General features: G+C 38.3%; 1 protein-coding gene and 1 long non-coding RNA gene across 2 annotated transcripts in view; one reads left to right on the forward strand and one right to left on the reverse strand.

Moving 5' to 3' along the window:
* Positions 1-20,152, reverse strand: part of DCP1A (decapping mRNA 1A) — a 62,487-nt gene extending 42,335 nt beyond the window's left edge. Inside the window, exons 1-3 of the mRNA XM_022572861.2 lie at positions 19,982-20,152; positions 17,037-17,077; positions 14,633-14,760 (exon numbers count right to left, since the gene is read on the reverse strand). Of these exons, the coding sequence (XP_022428569.2) occupies positions 14,633-14,760; positions 17,037-17,077; positions 19,982-20,116 (304 nt within the window). The 5' untranslated portion in view covers positions 20,117-20,152. The remainder of the gene's footprint in view (positions 1-14,632; positions 14,761-17,036; positions 17,078-19,981) is intronic.
* The window catches only part of LOC149748287 (uncharacterized), a 141,230-nt gene continuing 123,264 nt past the window's right edge, over positions 3,541-21,506 (forward strand). The window contains exon 1 of the long non-coding RNA XR_016394738.1: positions 3,541-5,752. This is a non-coding gene — a long non-coding RNA (uncharacterized LOC149748287). The remainder of the gene's footprint in view (positions 5,753-21,506) is intronic.

Consider the following 21,506-nt stretch of genomic DNA (forward strand, 5'->3'; position numbering starts at 1 on the left):
TAATGTCATCGTTTTCAGTGTACACTGAAAGCTATTTTAATGGCGAATTTTTTGTTTCACCCTGAATTAAGGTCATTACATTCTATAAAAGACTTCGTGGCCAATCACAACTTTAACAGTTTCTTTTCAATGGAAATAAAAGTTTAATTGGCTTTTTTATTGCCATTGTAGAGTGAGATAAAACACTGATATACAGAGTAAGTGAATGGTTTCATTTTAATCAATGAAGATCATGAACATGGATTTTTTTTTTCCCTACTCTGTTCACAAGGGGGTTTCTCTGACCCCACATCTGGCCATGCGTCCTACCATGAGGCAGCCCAGGCTTGCTTTTGTTTTCTGAGCCGTCAGCCTGCTGTGAATAGTTCCCTGTGTTTGGAATCCATTTTCATCGCCCCTCTTCTGTTCACAGAACTTGAAAACACTACCAATGCTTCAAACAGAGTTAATATCCTTAAATAATAGATAATTCTGGAATATTTTATATGATGTAAGTCGACAGATTAAACTTACCTTTGACATCCCAATGGAAGAAGCACAGAAGCAACCCTGTTACAGAGGAGATAATTGCTAAGCATTATCTACCACAGGCTCTTAAGTTATGTTCCTTGCAGCTAAGAATTGCTCCAACATATAGAGTAAATTGGATTGGGGTTCTGAAAAGACTTCATATATGGCAATCACACACAACTACCTTTCTCTAAATATGCCTCATCTGACCTTGGCTAAAGAACACACAAAATACAAGAGGCCAAATACAAAAGATACCAATATTTCTCTAACAGACAATCCCATACAACTTAAGAGTGATGAGAAAAAAGGATGATATGCAGTACATCAGGCGCAGAGAGGAACACACAATATTACTGGGGGCTAAGCAGAGGCATTTAAGTATGTTTTCATAGGGGATTTGCAAAGCAAACTCTTAAGAAAGAATTCCATATCAGTAATCAAAGTATGTCCACCCGAGCTGTCAACTTACTTTGACAAATCTTTACTTAAGCCCTACCCCCTTTCCTTTGAAGAAATACACTATAATTTAGAAATAAGATGCACACTTTCCACGCTTGTACATTATCAAGTAAACGGCCAAAAAAGAGCCAAACACTTTCAAAGGCATGCTGCAGAAGAAATAAAGATAAGGAAGCCATAATGATAGCTTAATGGGTAAAGGATAAGAGTCACACTCGATTCTGCCAAAAGTAGACCTGTAGAGGTTCAGACACGCATCAAAGAATCAGCTCTGTCTGCCAACATATCAAATGCTCAGTGCATGCAACTGGCAAGGAGGCCCAGGGAGCTGCCACTAAGCCTGTCACTGTCACTGGTGAGGAAAGACAGACAAGTTCACCAGATAGCTAAAACCATGGAAGACCTTGTCTCTAAACCAAAGCTAAGTATTCTTCCCTCAAGAGAACTTACACTCTAAGGCCCAACACATTTTTGTCAACAATTTGTTTGCTGAAACATCTTGATTAATTATACCACAGAGGATTTAGGGATGTGGCAATACCGTATAATTTTGCTATGGTAAATAATAATGGCATCCTGCTTTATAAGTGGCTTTTATCAATATGAAAGCAAATTATTTAGTTATTGGACACCCATCACATATCATGGCTGTTAACCATTGTCCCAAGTAAGTCATGCTGTTACTGAAGAGTTAGGGGGTGTGACAGGACATTTAAATACCTTTATGTTGTACTTCCATAAAAAATAGCAAAGTGCAGAAAAGTATATTCAAAATTAAACGTTTCCATTGCTTTTCTTTTTTCTTTTTATAACTTAAAAAATTATTTATTTTACTTATTTTTGGCTGCATTGGGTCTTTGTTGCTATGTGCAGGCTTTCTCTAGCTGCGGTGCATGGGCTTCTCACTGCGGCAGCTTCTCTTGTTGCAGAGCACGGGCTCTAGGCACGTGGGCTCAGTAGTTGTGGCTCGTGGGCTCTGGAGCACAGGCTCAGTAGTTGTGGCGCATGGGCTTAGTTGCTCTGCGGCATGTAGGATCTTCCCAGATCAGGGCTCGAACCCATGTCCCCTGCATCAGCAGGCGGATTCTTAACCACTGAGCCACCAGGGAAGCTCTCCATTGCTTTTCAAGTGACAGCCCTTTTCTTTTGAAAGTATGAAAAATACAATCGACAAAAATTAAAGTTATTGGATTGTTTAATACTGATAAATTTTAAAAAGCTGAAGGGCAAGACATCCATTTCCCTAGAGAGTCCTGTTTGAAGATCCAGGAGCCAATTATGATTTGATGTTATACCTCATTTTGCTTCTCATCTGCAGTGGCATATGGCACACACAAGATCAAGGAAACCCAAATTAATTTGGAGCCTTTATAAAATCCCTTGAGACTTCTAGAGATTCTGTGAACTGTCACAGAGCTGGGAATCACTCTCATGCACGTTGTCTTTTTATTCATTTATTATTTAGATCTGATCTACTTTCTAAAAGGATTTGAGGAGGCTGAAAATTTTCTCAGTATGGTGCCAAGCAGAAAAAGGGGTTTGATAAAGCTTTTTGGGGTTGAGTTATAAAATTATTATAAAATTTATGAAGATGACACCCACAAAGATCCCCTAGACCGGGGAACAAAAACAAGAAAATGTACTTTCAACATAACCAAAAATATTTACCCTAGAATGAGGAAGACCCTTCTGATTATAAAAGTACTGTTAAGAATGGAGTAGATGATACAAACATAAGCCTGCCCTGACAAGTGAAAAAGCAAATGCCTTGACAGATCATTTCCTTTAAGACAAGAATAAGCCTGGTGGCTCCTTATCAGTATCAAACGGTTGGGAAAGAGAGAGAAGAGAAAGTCTCTGAGGTGGGGTGGGGTTTAGAACACGAACACACACACACACACACACACACACACACACACACACACAGGAAAAGGGGTATGGAGACAAAGATTGCGGACCTGGGATTACGACTGGAGACTGTGGTAGGTGGCAAACAGGCAGGTGAGGCAATGCTGTGAATCTATAAGTAAGGCTGGTAAGTGTAACTGGGTTATGTCAGCAGCTTACCTTTTTTGGACAAAAGAACACACATATTAAAACACCACTGAACACTAACATGGCAGAGAAAGAGCACACCTTCTAAAATTTAAATTATAATGTCCATTTAGTAAACACTGATTAAAAGACTTAGACCAGGAAATTAAAAATGCTATTTTGCAAGCTCTTTGGTTTGTTTCTAAATTTGGTTCCCCTCTCTAAATTAAATCAAGTCCAAAAATATTTACCAGCAATACTGCTTCCAAAGTCCCTTTTAACACTGTAATTTCAATATAGGATTCAGACACATGAAATGACCACTGAATGTTTTGGGGGACTAGGAAAATAAACCCCAAAATATCACAACTGATGATTCCTATTTATAAACTTTTTATTCTTTAATGATGGGCAACCCTGAATAAAATAGTGAATCACACTAGGGTTTCACCTCTGCTGTCAGGATCTTTCGCCACTATTGCCACACAGTGCTTGCCACTCCCTAAGGCAGAGCTTCCCCTGAGCTGCAAGTGATTATGGGTGTGCCAAAATGTTGGATTCATCCAACCCCCACTAGTGGTCTATTCATCCCAGTGTCCCACACAAATCCATATTATCATTTTTATGTATCACAAGGGACAACAAAGGGTGGGAAGCATGGCCCTTGGCTTCCATGCAGCCAAGTTCCTGTTTCCTGGGCTTCTAAAAATCTACACTTAGGGGTTTGGGAAACAGGTCAGACAGTGGTGTAAGAAAAGGGGGAACTTCTTTTCTCTCCTTTCTCTAACTTCTCTCCTACATGTTTTTCTACCAATTTACTAAGAGATTATCCAAGCCAGGGTTGTAAGGCAAATGCCGAAGCGGGTATAAGAGACCTCAGGGTGTGATGGATCAGCGAGGCTCCGGTGAGCAGGCCCTACCCAGCGCTCTGCTGACTGTTAGTGCTTGCAGGAATGCAGGTGCTGTGTGGCCATACATGCCATTTTATCATAACAAGAAAAGGCAGAACTCCAGATGTGTGTGTGTAAAATACCCCAATTTTTTTTTTTAATTTAATTAATTTATTTATTTTTGGCTGCATTGAGTCTCCGTTGCTGAACGCAGGCTTTCTCTAGCTGCAGCGAGCAGGGGCTACTCTTCGTTGCGGTGCGAAGGCTTCTCATTGCAGTGGCTTCTCTTGTTGCGGAGCCCAGGCTCTAGGCACACGGGCTTCAGTAGTTGTGGCTCGTGGGCTCAGTAGTTGTGGTTCGTGGGCTCTAGAGCGCAGGCTCAGTAGTTGCGGTGCATGGGATTAGTTGCTCTGCGGCATGTGGGATCTTCCCGGACCAGGGCTCGAACCCATGTCCCCTACATTGGCAGGTGGATTCTTAACTGCTGCGCCACCAGGGAAGCCCAAATGCTCTAATTTTTAAAATGTTGGTAGCAAATGCTTATCCTATGCCTTCCTCTAACAAAAAGAAAAAGTTGAGCATGCCTAGAAGCAGTGACTTTGCAAGTAGCTCAGATCTGCCTGGACCCTCCGGGGGACTGAATGTCAGAGGGCTGTCTTGAGGTTTATTCTGCCCACTCCAGAGTGGCTTCAAATCTTCCTGGACAAGTGGTTACTCTGTTTCAATTTTTCACCTCCACAGTGTGCTTCCCTATATTAACACAAGGTGAAAACCTATACAACACATAGTAAGAAGTTTCTGCCACTTAGCTATAAGTAAATGTTGCTTTCCTTTTTGAGTTCTTGAAAGAGAAAACATTAATTACCTAAAAGAAATAAGTGGAGCATACATGGTTAACTTTTTAAATCTTTACAATTAAGATAACACTATAATTAAAAAAAAATGATAAAAATTGCTTTTCCCCTGACAACACTACTTTGGGTGGGGCGGGGCGGGGCGGGGCGAAGCCAGTAATTAATTAGGCATAATGAAAAGAATCTGCTTTGGAAATTCTGACACATTCACAGGCTCACGAAGTTAACAAGAAGGTACCTGATGGAGCTCTACTAGAATACTAAGTGGTGGCCTATGACAGGAAGCATTAAAGATTTTTGATATGTCTGACCTAACAGTGTCACCAGATCAGCCTTAGAGTCTAAGTCACTGTTTTCATGGTGTTTTTACCTCTTCAATCTACAAAGGTGGCAACAGCAAGGCTCTTTATCTTGGTTCAGAAGGCCAGGCTAAGGCAGCGCCACAGATCCTCCTTCTTTCACTGATTGCAGAATCATGCCGACCACAGCAGCTGCTGCTGATGGGGGAAGACTGCCTGCCTTTCTTCAGGCTAAGTAAGAAGCAGCGTGCTGGATTCAAAGACCACAAAGAATGAACTGTGTAACTTTAAAAACTGTTCATAAATTCCTCTTTCAGTCTCGACGTAGAACTCACATTTTCTGAGTTGACAAATTGTAAACTTCTCTTGCAAGGAAATTTCCTGCACTGTGCTTTAAGTCTGAAGATTTGCGCCAAATGCCAGCAGCCACCTAGCACCTCTACTGTTCGGAGTCTTGCCCTTGAACTGAGAAAGGACAAGCAGAGACCAAGAAACACACACAAACACACACTACAGTATTTCTCCTACTAAAACTTTCCATTTGGCAGCTACATTTTCAACGCTATGGAAATGAATCTCCCTGCTTTTTCTAGTGATCTAATTTTAATTAAAAATGCTCTATATCAAGAGACTGATGCCCGATATAAAGGAAAAATTACAAGTGAAACGGAAACGAAGGGGTACTTCGCACAGGTTTTTGGAGGTAAGTTCTTAAAAATATTAAATAGCAATAATACTTTTATATTCAATTGTTTTGTTATGGTGATCTGTTGTTGTTGTTAAGCTGGTTACAGAGTGAAGCTTTGTTGATTTTTTTCAAAAGTACTTCTGGATTATAGAAAACATTTTAAAATGAAAAGTGGCATTCAGTGGGAGATCCATGCCTTAAGGTGTTGGGTGGAGGAAACACGGAGTTGTCCTTGTTAAAATGATTATAGTTCAGTAAAAAGATGTCAAGTCTAACATGCACACAAAATAAGATAATTGCTTCTCTTCTGGCTAAAACCACCACCACCAACTTGTCTAAGGACAGAATAAAGTTAGGTGTGAGAAGAGAAAATCTAGACTGTATACTTCTAATTCATGAATCAGTATTGCTGTTAAAAATGACCAGGAAAAACAACACGTAAATACCCTCACAATCCCTCTGGTGGATCACATTTTCACTGTAACGAGCTTAATCATTCAAATTGGCAACTGGTAAGTCTCAAATCACAGATCTTAAATCATTAATTTTTACCACTAACAGGGTTGTTTCAGGAATAAATATGCGCAGCATTGGGATTAATATAGTAGCATATTTCTTTAAGAATCTTGACCTTTACCAGAAAGGCAGAGGTCTGACATTAAAAGTTCTAACACAATTTAAAGACTTCTGCTTATAATTTTCTAAGAAAATAAAACAGAATCTCAGAGCTAGAAACATACATAAAATTCTTTAAAAGTACACAATACTGTTAATCAAAATGATATACCGTGTGGTAAAATGCTTAGCAAAAGATACTTAATAAACATTAATGAATTAAGATGTGCATCTGAATTAAATAATCACCTTGTTTGTTTAAAAACAAAGGACAAAATAGTTTTTGCAAAAGAAAATCATTAAATGCTAGAATCGATTTTACAGAGCTTAGTGGTACCACAAACCTTTATCTTAATATTTTCAATTAACCAGGTTATACTGTGAACTGTCTAGCTGTAACAAAGAAAAACCAGTTTTGCTTGCTTTCACTTTTTTGTCGATTCACATACCAAATTTTGGATTTAAAAAAATTGCTCAGAACCTACCTTACAAAATGGCCTTGGGGCATGTCATAATTAAGTCTCACACACACACACACACACACACACATACATATAAATAACAGATTCCAGGTTGCCACGTTCACCCTGAGAGATACCCACAGAAGTGGAAATCAAAGCACCCCTGACATTGATCTTGGGGAAAAGAACCTTCGAAGAGAAACATACTTAGTGAGGCATGTTTCTTGTAGCAGGTGCTCACCAAATGCTTGAAGGAAGAGTGGATAATAGAAGCACAGTTTCCTCACTGTGGAGATAAATGTCCTGTGATAAGATCAGAAATGTATAGATCGTATGGATGCTTTTTCAGAGGCCGGTTGCTATATGGAGAACTACTCTAGTACCATTTACTGAACCTGACAGAACATTCTTCTCAGCATTTTTTAAGATGTGATGGAAGAGATTTTAAACTACTGACCCAGTTATTTTATTGAGTCCATTTATTCCTAAGTTTTGTTACACTGTGTTTTTTCCAGGAAATTGTCCATATAATCCAAGTTTTAAACTTACAGGCAGAAAGTTCTTCATAGTGGTTTCTTATTTTTAAAAAGTTCTTTGCGGTGGTTTCTTATTTTATTCTCTATCTTTAGTTGCTCTATATATACAGTATATATTATTACTAGTATTGCCTATTATGCCTCTCCTTACTCTTTTTTTGTTGTTGGATCAATCAAGTTATAGGGGAGAGTTTTTTGTTTTGTTGATTTGCTCTACTGTTCTATTGCAATTCCTACTTTCTGCAATTAATTTCTACTCATCTATATTTTCCTTCAACTTAAAGATTTCTTTTTTCCTCTACAACTTTTGTGGCTGGGTAGCCTACATATGGTATTTTTTATAAAATTCTATACAGACTTGAAAAAAATGCAAATTCTTGAACTGCTAGAAGCAGGGTTCTTTATGTGTCCATTAGATCAAGCCTAACTGTGTTGTTTAAATATCCCATAACCTTATTAAATTATCTGCCTTATCTGTCAATTACTGAGGTGGCCTGTTTAACTCTCCCATTATAATTATGGATTTTAAACATTTGATATGTAATTCTGACGAATATTAATACAAGGTAATACCAGTCTGGAATTGTTTTACCTTGCAGGTTATTTACTCCTTTTGTCATTATGTGGTAACTTTTATTCCTGATGATGTTTCTTACCTTAGAATCTATCATGTGTGATTTACATAGTTACATCAGCCTTGTTTGGTTAATAGTTACCTTATATCATTCTATCCCTTTACTTTCAACCTTTCCTGGTTTTTGAGTTTTAAGTTTTTTGAAAACAGCATTTTAGACAAATTCTGTATCTTTATCCAATCTCAGAATCTCTTTTAACTGGCAAGTACAGTTCACTTAACATTTGTTCTAAATACTGATTTATTTATTTCTGCCATTTTATTATAACTGGGCTATTTCCCATGGTTTCTATTTATGTTTTACCTATCTTGACTTATACTGGCTTAAAATCAAGACATCCTATTTTTTGTTCTGCAGTGATTACCCTGAATCTTTTGGGTAATCACTTGACTTAAAAGTCTGTTGTTCATCAATTTATTTACCCTCTTCTCAGTCTTGGGATGCTTTATGTTTGGAAAGCTTTTATCTTATATTATTGCTGTCTAGTATTTTTGCTTCACTTTTTTTTTTTTGCGGTACGCGGGCCTCTCACTGCTGTGGCCTCTCCCATAGCGGAGAACAGACTCTGGACACGCAGGCTCAGCGGCCATGGCTCATGGGCCTAGCCGCTCCGTGGCATGTGGGATCTTCCCGGACCGGGGCACGAACTCGTGTCCCCTGCATCGGCAGGCGGACTCTCAACCATTGCGCCACCAGGGAAGCCCTGCTTCACCTTTTTAATACCTCTACTGAAACTAGTCATTTTATTGTTTTATACAGTTAATGCTTATTTTGATGTACCTTCTTTTCTTTGCTCATTATGGTTGTTGCTTAAATCTCATTACTTCTGTGTTCAATTTCCTTATTTCTGAACTATATAGCCTTTAGAGCTGCACTGGTAAAATTAAATTAATTAAACTAAATTAAGAATTAATTTACAATTAAAAACTCACTTGTACTAGGCACATTTCAAGTGTTCAATAGCCACATGTGACTAGTGGCTACCATACTGGACAGTATTGCTTTGGAAGTGTATACAACAAGGGTCTGGGGAGACAACAGTTCTGTTATTGTTGAAAAATGTCTTTATTTTGCTCTCTTGAATTACTGAATTGTTTGTTTTTTCCTCAGTACTCTGCATATATTATTCCCCTGTCTTTCAAATTCAGTAGCTGCAATTAAATATGCTGTCAAACTGGTGCTCTTTGTAAATAATCAATCTCAAGCTTGGTTGCTTCTGTCTTTGCCTTTGATGTTTTACCATCTGTCCAGGTGTGTATTTATTTCTATTTACTTTGCTTGGGGCCTTATTTTACTGCCTAAATCTGAGATTTCTGTCTTTCATGGATTCTGGAAAATTCTCAGTCATAATCTCTTCAAATATTACCTCTCTCTATATTTTATCTTTCTGAAATTCTTCTCTGTCATATGTTAAACTTTCTAAGACTTTCCTATCCTATCCTCTCTTTCAAATTTTCCATTTTTTCCCTTTCTGGAACGCATCCTGGATAATTTTCTCAGATGTCTCTTCCAGTTCCCCAATTCTCTTTTCAGTTGTTATAAATTCACTGTTGAGTCCAGGTAGAGAGTTTATTTCAATAACTAAAATTTTAATTTCTAGAAGTTTTACTTGGTTATTTTTCAAATCTACCTATCATTTTATTTTATAATCTACATCGGATATTCATATCCATTAAAGTCTCTATCTGATCATTTCATTACCCAAAGTTTCTGCGAAGGGTTGGCTATTTGTTTTATCGTAACTTTTACTGACTGAATTATTTCTTTGTACATATAGTAATTTTGGACCACGAGGCTTGTCAATAAGATGCCTGGGCAATCTGGATTAAGAATATTTCTCTCCAGAAAAGTTTTGTATTTGCTTTTGCCAGATGTTCTAGAGTACTCAACAGTTGATGATCAATTTTATGTTAATTTTTTGGCCTGGGTAAGAAATTATACCAAATGAATGATATAACTTGAATCTCAAATCTGCATGAGAGAGCTCATGGTTACAATTTTCAGGGGAGACATTTTCCCTCTAACTCGTAGCCTAGGCTGAGGTAGATTAGCTTGCCTGTCATCTCCCTAGGTTCGTGGGGATATCTCTGATATCCTTCTAATTTATTAATATATAACTCATTAGGGCACCTGGGTGAACGTTGGTATGTACGTCTCAGCTCCAATGAGCCACCTCGTGAGGGGTCAAGGTCTTGTCTCCTGACCCCATGTAATTATAATGGGGTCCTTATGTTAAGGAACGTTCCCTATCCCCAAGAACCCTTTAACCATCTGGCAGCTGGTGTCAGCACACAAGCTTCCCACTTTGGCTTTCAGTTTTCACTTTGATGCTGACCCATTAAAATGCCCCCATTCCCTTTCAGGCTATACTATGCATTTAATATTTTATATAGCATTTCTAAGTGTTTATAGGAGGAAGATTTTCTGACATCATATTGCTGGACAGGAGTTTTTCTTTGATGTGCCTATGCCATAACTCCTCGAAATTCAGAGTTCGCAAGAATGGTTTTATAATCCAGTTAGCAAAATGGATTCTGTTCACAAATGAAAACAGAAGATCAGCAGATTGGTAGTAATGCATATGTCTACACAGCAAAAGAATTATGATTTTTCAACTAATCACAGATAAAATGAAAACTATCATAAATGTTTTTAAGGGAGATGTGTCCACAGATTAAAACAGCATTACATTATCCTACAAAATTTTAGCCAGGAGGGGGCTGTGTGTTCCAGCACACCATGACCCACTGATCAGAGTTTTAAAAAATTTGTAGCCTCCAAGATTTCTCATCTTTAACATATATTTATATATATTCAACTTATCATACCTCAGGCTGTCTAGTAATTGCCCTTACAACATTTGAATGTAATATTTGTAAAGGTAAACAGAGTTCCCAGCTTGTCATGGTGCTAATCAGAAGGGATGGAAAGAAGCACACTATGGGCCTAGGTTATAAGAGAGCCTGTATAATATTAAAGTCTTTATGATTCTTTCACTAAGAAGATCATTTGGCTTAAGTCCAAGATGGAGACAAAGTCTATAATATTTTATATTTGTAAGTGCCTGACAAAAAACCTTTACATATATGGTGCTCTCTTAAGATAAGCAGGTCAGATCAGTGGTTTAAGTGATTTATCCAAGGTTACAGTTGGTAAAATGGCAAAGCCTAGAATAGAATTCTTGTCTGCAAACTAAATTCCACGCAGAAGAGTGTTACCATGGCAAAGCCACCCTCAGGGATATCTTCTGCAGCCTTTGTATCTAGAAATCATTTGTAAATTTTAAAAAGGAATTACTAAATGAGAGGCATAAAAATCTAATCTAAAGCTTCCCAAGTGCTTGTTCAGTTCAGGTATGGCATAACAAAAGGGTGTGTTTCTGCATGGATCCATGCTTTAGACCTCTGTTGTCCAATATGGTAGCCACTGGTCTCGTATGGCTATTCAAATGCAGACTGATTAAATTAAATAAACTTAAAAATAATTTTTTTCTTGGTCACACCAGCCACACTTCAAGTGCTCAACAGTCACATGTGGCTGGCTGGCAATTGCTATACGAGACAGTACCCATATAGAATCTTTCCATCATCACAGAGTTCTGTTGGATAGCACTGCTCTAGAATGTGAATTGATGAAGTAATGTTATTGTTGTAGCAGAGTAGAAAGAACATTGGTTTTGAAGCTCAACAGACCTAGATTTGACTTCTGCCTGTCACTTATAACCTTTGTGACTCTTATGCAAATTTCTTAACTTCTCTGGGACTCTTGTTTCCTCATCTGTAAGTTGGGAATCAGAAATAAGGTGCTGGGAACATCATTTTTGCTTAATAACTACAGAATCTGCAGTCTCCACAACCCTCATTGGGGTCTTGTGGCTGCCCAAAGTCCTTGCACAGTATACAAAAATATACTGCTTCCAAAAGGTTCAAGAGAATCACCAAAGCTAAGCTTCTGGAAGGCATAAGCATTTCCTCTGTAAGATTTTACCTTTCTCTTGGGGTGGTGGGGCTAGGGTGTGTGGGGAGTGTATAAAGAAAACCTAGGGAATTCCCTGGTGGTCCAGTGGTTAGGACTCCACGCTTTCACTGCTGTGGGCCGGGATTCAATCCCTGGTCGGGGAACTAAGATCCCACAAGCCACAAAGAATGGCCAAGACAAACCAACAAGAAAAACCACTCAAAAAAAGAATATAAAGCAAAACAAACAATTTAGAACTGGAAAAAGTTATAGCTCGATATTCTCTCAACTCTGAAAACTGATTTAAGTGGAACTAGATCTGAGGGTGTAACTTGAGTAAAATGGGTCAGGTGTCTTGGTGGTATTTTCCAAAAGAAAACAACAGAAGAGCAGCTACAGAATCATGTACAATTACCTGTATACACAATCAGACACTAATTAACTTTTTATTTAAAGAACAATCCCTAAACAACTCAATAGCCTGCTGACCTGACAAGACTACTTTTTACTTTTAAGACTAGGTAGACAAAACATATACTCAAGAGAGGCCTGAACACTCCCAGAATCACTTTATGCTGCCTCTGTCACTTCTCCCCGATACAGCTATTCCTTTAAATACTTTCCCCAAGCTCCTCCTCTGGACTGTTTCTAATATATCCACAGTATTGTGCTTGACCTTTTCAGGCTTTTCTCTGGTCTGAAAGCAAACTGATGTGCTCTTGAATTTCTAATTAGCAATATCAGAAACTGTAAGGCCCTTGAGATGATTCAGTGCCTCAATTAACCGAGGAAGGGAATGACCTGGTTAAGTGAGTCTTCTGTTTAACTAAGGAAACCTTTGTTTCAACCTCTTGTTGAAAATCTTTCTAAAATAAAAAGCAGTAGTACACTTTTTCCCTCAAGAATATTCTAATTAATATAAAAAACACTCCTGACAATTTAAGGTCTTATCATTACAGCAAATCAATCTATGACACTATAGTGCGGTTAAAGTTATAGTATTGATCCCAAGTAACACATGAGAAATTTACTAGATTTTCACAAAATAAAACCTAACATTAACCTGTTTTTTTTACAATTTGCTTTCATTTCTTCCACACATGGACTATAGAAATATTTCCAGATATTTTAGGCTCCGATTAAATTTTGTTTTATCAACACAACATTGTAAATCAACTATACTCCAATAAAAATTAATTTAAAAAATTTTGGTTAATCATGGTTCACTTATATTTGTGTTATCTTGCACTTTCAACTTCACAGGAAACTTTACTTGTTAAAGAAATATAATGAGATTCACTTCAGGCTTATGCTAAATGGTAATCAAGTCCATGGGCCTCTGATAATTTCCCCTACTGACTACTTTACTAATCAAACTTCTCTTAGAGGCAATAGCTAGATTAAACTTTCAGGTAATAAAAAGCAGAATTAAACCAATTTTCCTTAAAAAAAAATTGGATCTGTGTTACTTTGCAGAATTTCCCCTTTAACAGAATGGTCAGCGTAAAGAAAACAGCTATTTGAAGTAATTCTACTGTAACATTAGTTTAAATAAATCCATTCAAACCATCTAAGAGAGGTAATTATCTGGACAAACAGTTTACTGAAAAGTCAAGAGACAGATTTTATTTCACTTAAAAGTGAGCTACAGAGAAGAATTTGGGGTTTCTAGCTTCAACACAGACCTTGTCATTTCTCATTCAGGGAATGAAAAGATGCATAATTTCTAGTAGTTTTTTACATTTTATACTGAAGACATTCCCCCCATACCAGTTACCTCCCAGTCAAGTGAAATTCAAACTTTTACTTAAGGAGCAAAGTTATCTCCAGCAACCTCCTTAGATGATGGTTACAGCACAATCACCTTACCACCAAAACCAGTTTTGATATCCCTACCATCAATGCCAAACAAATCGCCCGTCTTCTTTCCTCAAACACTCATACTTTCAATACCCATGCTGAAGTACAGGAACCAGGTATACTTTTTAGTGCTTTCCTTCTTGAAAGGGCCACTCTAGCTTTGCTGACCACACCCAACCATTTTTAGAGTCTATAAAATGCCTGAAAGGACCCTGGACTAGGAAGCAGAAAAAAGGGTTACAATCCTCACTCTTCAACTGAATAGCCGCCACTCACCTCAGGGTCTCAGCTGACTTAACTGCCGGCCTACCCCATAGGTTATTATATTATTAACATTAAAGTACAATAGCTCTTGGCCCTGCACTTTTACCCAACAGATACTCAACTAAATAAACAGATCGAAAAATACCACAATCAGGGCAAAGATGTACTTTCTTTGTGGGCAGAAATATCAGTATCTGTCCTGTGTCTCTCAAACTAAGTTCTGTTGCTCAGGGGCATGGGCAGCCAATAATACATGTTACAACAAAAACAAAGGGTGAAACTTATGTTCAGAGAACAAACAATAGGAATATAATGTAATGCTATTATATGGAATAGTATAGTTAACTAAAATAATGTAATAAGTTACTGTATACAAAAGAGTGTTTCAATTTTAGAAGCCCAATTTAAAAGCTCTGATCTTACTAAGAGACTCATTTATAACCACAAGAGTATAGACCATATTTTTTATTGTACCTTTAATTTCCAAGAATAATGTGCTGACAGAAACTGAAGTCACTCAATTTTAACTGCAAACATATGCACTGTAATTAACAGATAGATACTCACAGCTTGCATTTCTATATAGTAGAAATGGTTCATGGAGCTGAAATTCCAAGTCTTTATTCACTGGTTCAACTAGATTGTGCATATTCAGTCGATTCACAATGGTAAAACCATGGTAAGGTGAAGCTGACCTTAGATTTAATAGAAGAAAAAAAATCTGCTATTGTTCATTTGCAGAAATGTTATCTACCTCTTTATTTCCATTTTAAAGAATGAATACAATATTGCATTATATAATATTATTGGCACTTAAAATTGTAAACAAAAAAATCTAAGTCAGATCATACCCCTCCTCCTCTCAGAAGCTTTCTCGGTCCATCAGAGTAAAGACCAAGGTCCTATCTAAGGCCACCAAGGCCTCAGGTGATGTGCGCCCCCTTGACTTCATCTCCTATGCCTCTTCCCTGTTCCTCCTGCTCCAGCCACACTGGGCTCCTTGCCATTCTTCCTACAGGTATGTTTCCACCTAAAGACCTCTGCCTGGGCCACTGGCCTAGAATCTAGAGTTACCCATTTTCCGCAAGCCTTTGGTAAACTGTCCTGTTCTCACTGAGGCCACTAGAGAACTACCCTTTTTAATGCTCCCAAACTCAATACCTCTAATCCTCCTCTCTCTTTTTCCATACCACTTATTATTTTTTGTATTTATTGTCCTTCTCCACTAAACTGTAAGTTCCATGAAAATAGGGTTGTCATTTTTTTAGATATGTCCCAAGACAGACATATAGTATATGTTTAATAAACATATGCTCAATAAAAATATAATTTATTTTAAATATGTTGCAGGATTGGTTATAATTATTGCCCACCATTACAATGATTTTTCTTACATCAAATGTGAGAACTATGGAAAAACCTGAGTTACAAAGAAAATGCTTCCAATCCTACAATAAGAAACACCCTTGGTTCTCATATCAGGATGATTCAGCATATGATCCTTTAGATATTTCTCACTTGTATACAACACTTTACGGTTTCTCACTTGTTTCTCTGTATACACTTGTTTCACCGAATCCTTTAGGTTTTCTGATTCCAAATCCAGGCTTCTTTTATACTAAGGTCTCTCCAAATCGACATTCTGACATCCTGGTATATATTTATCCAAAGTATATAAAATGTTCTCACATTTCCCAAATAGAGTTTCTCTGGTCTCCTTTTATTACAATCAATACTGTGTAAGCCTCCATAAATTTCATTAAATCAAGTCGCTCACTAAACTAAATTTCATCTTCTATAACCGGTGGATCTGTACTCTACTGTAACAATAAGGCCAGCAAAGCACTTTCCAAGTACCAACATTCTAACAACAGTTGAAGAGCTTCTAGACATTTATATTGGTAATGAAGACAAATAATGTAGGTGAAGGGTAAAGTGTTTTTTTTTTTTTAAAGGAGAAAGATGAATAACAGCAAACAAAATGTCAAAAAAAAAAGTAAAAAAAAAAAATAAAAAAAATAAAAAGTAACATCAAAGCATATACATTTAAAGGAAGAAAAAGATCAGTATTTTTAGACAAGATCTCAAAGTTGTACAGCAAAATTTAGAAGAATATTTGACAAATTCTTGTTAATAACCATCAGTGGAGAAATGGAGAAAGGCAATCCATAAAAGATAACTCACAATACACACACACAGGAAAAGAACCAGGTATCAGTAATAACTCCTGCTGAGTTCCCTAAGCTTTAGAAACCAAAGGAAGGAACCTACCTCAGTCAGAGCAAGACCTAAGAGGGATCCAGGAAAACAAGGAACTCCAATGACTAACATACCCTGTCAGCTGCCTTTAGGCCAAGAAAGTTGCCGAACAAAACACAAGCTGCATTTACAAACCAATCATTTTTTTAAAAATCATGTTTTAAGACGATAATTCTCAGAAAAGTTAAAAATAAAAAATGTGCAATTATGAATAATCTAGGCTTTCTAAAGGACTCTCAAACTAAAAATACATATTACTACAGACACTGACAAAATCCAAAGCTTTTGGGGGTAGATGGAAAGGGGACAGAACCAGAGTCTTAGAAGATAACTTTTTGTTTAGTAATCACACAACAGCTAGTCCATCTATTCTCTTTTTCTCAACTATTTTTCTCAATGTATTCTATTTTTCTTAATATGGGGGGAGGGAGAAAGGCAACTGCTTTAGACTCATTCTTTACTAGAAAACGTTTTCCATTTTGCTAGGTTCCTAAATAAATTCTAGTTCTGTTTGATTCTGAATCACAGGAAGTGTCAAAGAAAGGACATTACTTGGTAAGGATCTCACAGCGAGGGATGGATGAATACTTGAAGGGTCAAGCAGGAAGGTCCCAAAGACAAATATACGATAGGGTTGAATCACTCCATATGACACCATTCACCATCAAATTAAAAAAAAAAAATTAAAAAAAATTTTTTTAAAAAAGCTTACCTTCGATATACAAATAAGGTCCCTTCTATATCAGTCTTCTCCTATAACAGACAATGAGACAATTAGTTTTTTTCCCATAATCTAACCCCAAGTAGTCCCAATGGAGAAGAAATACTTCATGTTTAAGATCAACTTATTTATTTTAAAATTAATCACTTTGAACAGGTCAAGTAGGTCTTCTCCACAGACTACTATTACCGGTTTCTTTTGTATCCTTTCTATTCTATTGATGTGTATTAACTGATATGCAATGTTCTATCTACCAACACGCCTGTATCTGCAGCAATTTCCCTTTCCTTTTTTAAAATTTAAAGGAGAAAAATTCTAGAATTAGCTTTCAATTTTTAAAACTAAAATGTTTTAGCCAAATTTCTTAATTTTAAAGCCAAGGTCCTGTATAAAGCAATTTCTTCACCTTTAAAGTTTATCAAAGTTACTAGGGGGAAAAAAAAACATTTTCTTATAGGGCACTTTGTTTCATCATTGGGGGATTTTGGTATATTTTTATGAGTAGCAAATTTTGTAGCAAATTTAGTTAAGAGTTACTGTCAAACACAATTAGTTTGTTATTTTTAAAACTGTGTTGAAGAATCATGAATATTGAAACTATACTCTGTCTTAGTGTAATTCTTATAGGTCTTACAAATAATTAAAAACTGTTTTTTAGCTTAAAGTAAATGTTTTGATTAACAAAGTACAACTCATCATCCTTCATTTGCTGTGACAAGAGCGTATTTAGGTTTTAAACACAGTTACAGGGGCTTCCCTGGTGGCGCAGTGGTTGAGAGTCCGCCTGTCGATGCAGGGGACACCGGTTCGTGCCCCGATCCGGGAAGATCCCACATGCCATGGAGCGGCTGGGCCCATGAGCCATGGCCGCTGAGCCTGCGCGTCCGGAGCTTGTGCTCCGCAACGGGAGAGGCCACAACAGTGAGAGGCCTGCATACCGCAAAAACAAACAAACAAACAAAACCACACAATAACAATGTTTTTAAAAAAGCAAAAGAAACACATTAGTCTACAGTTCACAGCCCAAATAGGACCTAAATGGTTTAAGGTAATCAACAAACTTAGCAAACTTAAATGTCAGCCATATAAAACTGAATTTGCTGGGATGAAAAAATAATTTAAAAAAATATTTACCATCTTGATTTCTTCCAGGAGTACTGCCTTAGCTTAAACATCATAATGAAACTTTTCCTTACTAAAAATTCAGAGGCTTTTTCTTGCCTTTCAAACTTTATTAGTGCAAGAAATTGGTAATCAACGGTTTCACAATGAAAGAAAACTTGCCCAAATAAACCGCTGTGTAAAGTTACAACTCACTGTAAAATAACAATGAGAGAAGAGACTTTGGTTATACTCCATGTGCCATGACCCAAATGAATAATGGCAGCTTATTTTTCAGTTCAGGTTATTATAGCTTGTATTTCATATTTAAAGGTGAACAACACAATTAAAATTCCAAAATATTGGAAGTCTGTGACAAACTAGAGATAAAAGCCTAAGTCCATGCCCCAAATAATAAGTCCATGTCCCAAATCTTCACCATTTGTCTGCAACCCATATTACAAAAATTCATACGTAGAGCAAGAAAAATGATTAAGAACGATTCAAACTAAAGCAATGTCTAAAACAGCCACACTTAAAAAAAAAATCTATAATTTTGTTCTCTTTAGCTTCCCATACCTCCTTCTCTTACAGGAGGTGAAGGAAAGAGGATAAAGTAAAGCAAGATGACTTTGAAAACTCTCTTTATCTGAATTAACTGTTTATAAATGCCAAATGATTTTTCACAAAATTACTAATTAACTATAACCTATGTATCTGCACTATGTTGTAAAGGACATACTACGATAATAATCTTTCAGTTTTGTTAGTATAAAGATTTCAATTCTTACTGAAATGTTAACGTCAATCATTAATTCGATCCAACAAATATTTACGGATTATTTCCTAAGTAAAGCCTATATAGCTGAATGAGTTAATCAAGAAGGTTCAATTTTTTTTTAATGGGAAATTTTGTTACCTTTATTTGTTTGGCCACTTGCACGGCTTGTGGGATCTTAGTTCCCCGACAAGGGATCGAACCCGGGCACCCTGAAGCGGAAGTGCGGAGTCCTAACCACTGGACCGCCAGGAAATTCCCTAATTATGTTATTTAAACAACGGACGAAGCTTCAAACGGGCTAACAAGTCAGTGAACAAACTGAATGCAACTTTTCGGATCCTCTCCCGTGCAAAAAAGACAAAAAGTACTTAGTCTGATGGGTGCATTCAGAGGTGACATCACCAGCAGCATTGCTGAACAGACACAGGGTCTCTTTTCCAAAGGTTTCAAGGTAATCCAATTAACATGGAAGTCATTTTCCTAAGCGCCTTGAAATCTTTTCCAAACTCTGGAAATACAGTGTAGTTCGATAAATGCAGGACTTATCCCCAACCCCTCTCTTCCAATAATTGAAACTAACTGGATTTCAAGCTATAAATCCAAATGACCTCTGAGAAGGGAGCCCTTATTTATGTCTATTGGGGGGAGAGAAGGAGTGTTTATTTTATAGATTATGTATATATACTTTATCTAATAACGCTCAAAGCTTCAAACACAATCTTTCAGGCATCTTTATAACTCCACCGGTCTCATATCCTCTAACACACCTGCAAAAAAGGCAAGTCGCCCACATCCTCGAACCGGACCCCATGGGACTGATCCTCTTCCAACCCTCCCCTCTATCAGCTTTTCCCCCGGATGTTTGGACCTACTTCTCTCGCCCAATCTGCGGCTCCGCCGACACCCCTCAGGGGCCAGCCGGACTCTTCTCCAGTCCCTGGCCTCGCCCCTGCCGCCCTGGCCTCCCTCATCGGCCCCCACCCAGAACGGTCCCCGCGGTCCCTTTAAGAGGCGGCGGCCGGGCGGGCGACTTCAACGGCCTGGCTGCACTCACCCACTGGTTGGCCTTGGGGCAGAAGGTGTACAGTGCAACCTGGCCCGTGAGGTCTGCGATGCTGGTGATGTAGGGGTCGTGTTGCTTCAAGGCCGCTAGGCTCATCTCTTGCCCAGCTCGACTCAGCGACTCCATCTTGAATTCCGGAACCTAGCCCCTCTGGCGGGGGCGGAGTCGCGGACAGGAAGGTGCCATGGAGCCAAAGTTCCCCCAGCTGCGTCAGCACCCTCATCTTCCGCCTCTCAGCCGGGCCTCGCGGCGAGGCGGTACGTCAGCTATTATGCTCCGCTGCGCCCACGCCCGGGGCGCTGGGTTCCAGTGTCGTCAGGTCCCAGTGTACCTACCGTCCGGGTTGGCGTATGTCGCCGCGTGGCCGAGCTGGTAGGCCGGGACTCAGTTGCTTCTTTTCCGCTGGCTGAAAGGTACCGGCGCCCGGATCAAGGCTGCTCGGGAGCTTTCTCAGCGTTCCTGCCGGACTAGGCTCCCAGGGCCGCAGAAGGGAAACCTCGCTGTGGCAAGGCAGTGCTCCACGGGCAGTTTAGAAAGCACAGAGAAGCGGAGAGGAAGGAGGGAGGGAACCCCGAAAATTACCCCAGATCTCGGCTCTCTTGGCGTTTTTATGAAGGAAAATTTTGATAAAAGCCAAACTAACCCTCCTGTAACTATACAGGAGTGTCTTTTATTATCCACGTTTACTTATTTTCCTCGTCTGAATCCCACGAAAATATTTCTATCCAGTCTTGGAAAGAGCCCGTGAAGGCTTGAGTTTGTCTTGGATCGTTTAAAGCTTTAAAACAATAACTCATTCTTTTAGCAAACATCTGTTGAGCATTTTAAGGCATTTTAAAGGGCCAGGTACTAGCTGAAGAGGAAAATAAGGCTTGTAAGGTATAGGGAGCTCTGCCCCACCGCCGACTTGTTAAAAAAACATTTTCTTATAGAAAAGATACCCCAATGGAATGGAAAATTTTTGACAGAAAAAAAAAAAGAAAAAGAAAAAGGATAGTAGTTGTACTGTTGATGATTTTACATCCCAAGGCCATTTGTTAATGGAAAGATACTTCATGTCTTACATTCTTTGCAGAATCACGTTACGTATACAAATGCAGACAAGGAAACATGTATCATTCATTTACCGTTCATTAAGCAAGTATTTATTGAACTCCTAATTGTGAAAGGGTAGCCCCCTGGAAGCTTCAAAGACAACTTTCTAGCTCTGGGAGAAACTGAAAGAAGTAGGGGCAATGCTAGAGACCTTTCACTTGAAACCCAGAGGATGGAGCCAATAACTTCATCTGGTCAGGAAAGTATAGGAAGGCTTCATGGAGGAGATGCTGTTTGAATTAATGTTTCAGGGATGAGTAGGAATTCATCAGAGAAGAAAGGCAAGGGCTTCCTTTCATCTCACAGTCTAATGGTAGAAATGTGTTCATCCTCATTTGCTGGTTCATTTAATTGAAGCTGGGTGGAGAAATCACTGGCTAGTTGTTCCACACTAGTCAGGGGGGATCTGGTATTAAATCCA

Source organism: Delphinapterus leucas, chromosome 10, assembly GCF_059928025.1.
Source record: "Delphinapterus leucas isolate spDelLeu-1000000601 "Yukka" chromosome 10, BTC_Dleu_Yukka2, whole genome shotgun sequence".
NCBI classification, from domain to species: domain Eukaryota; kingdom Metazoa; phylum Chordata; class Mammalia; order Artiodactyla; family Monodontidae; genus Delphinapterus; species Delphinapterus leucas.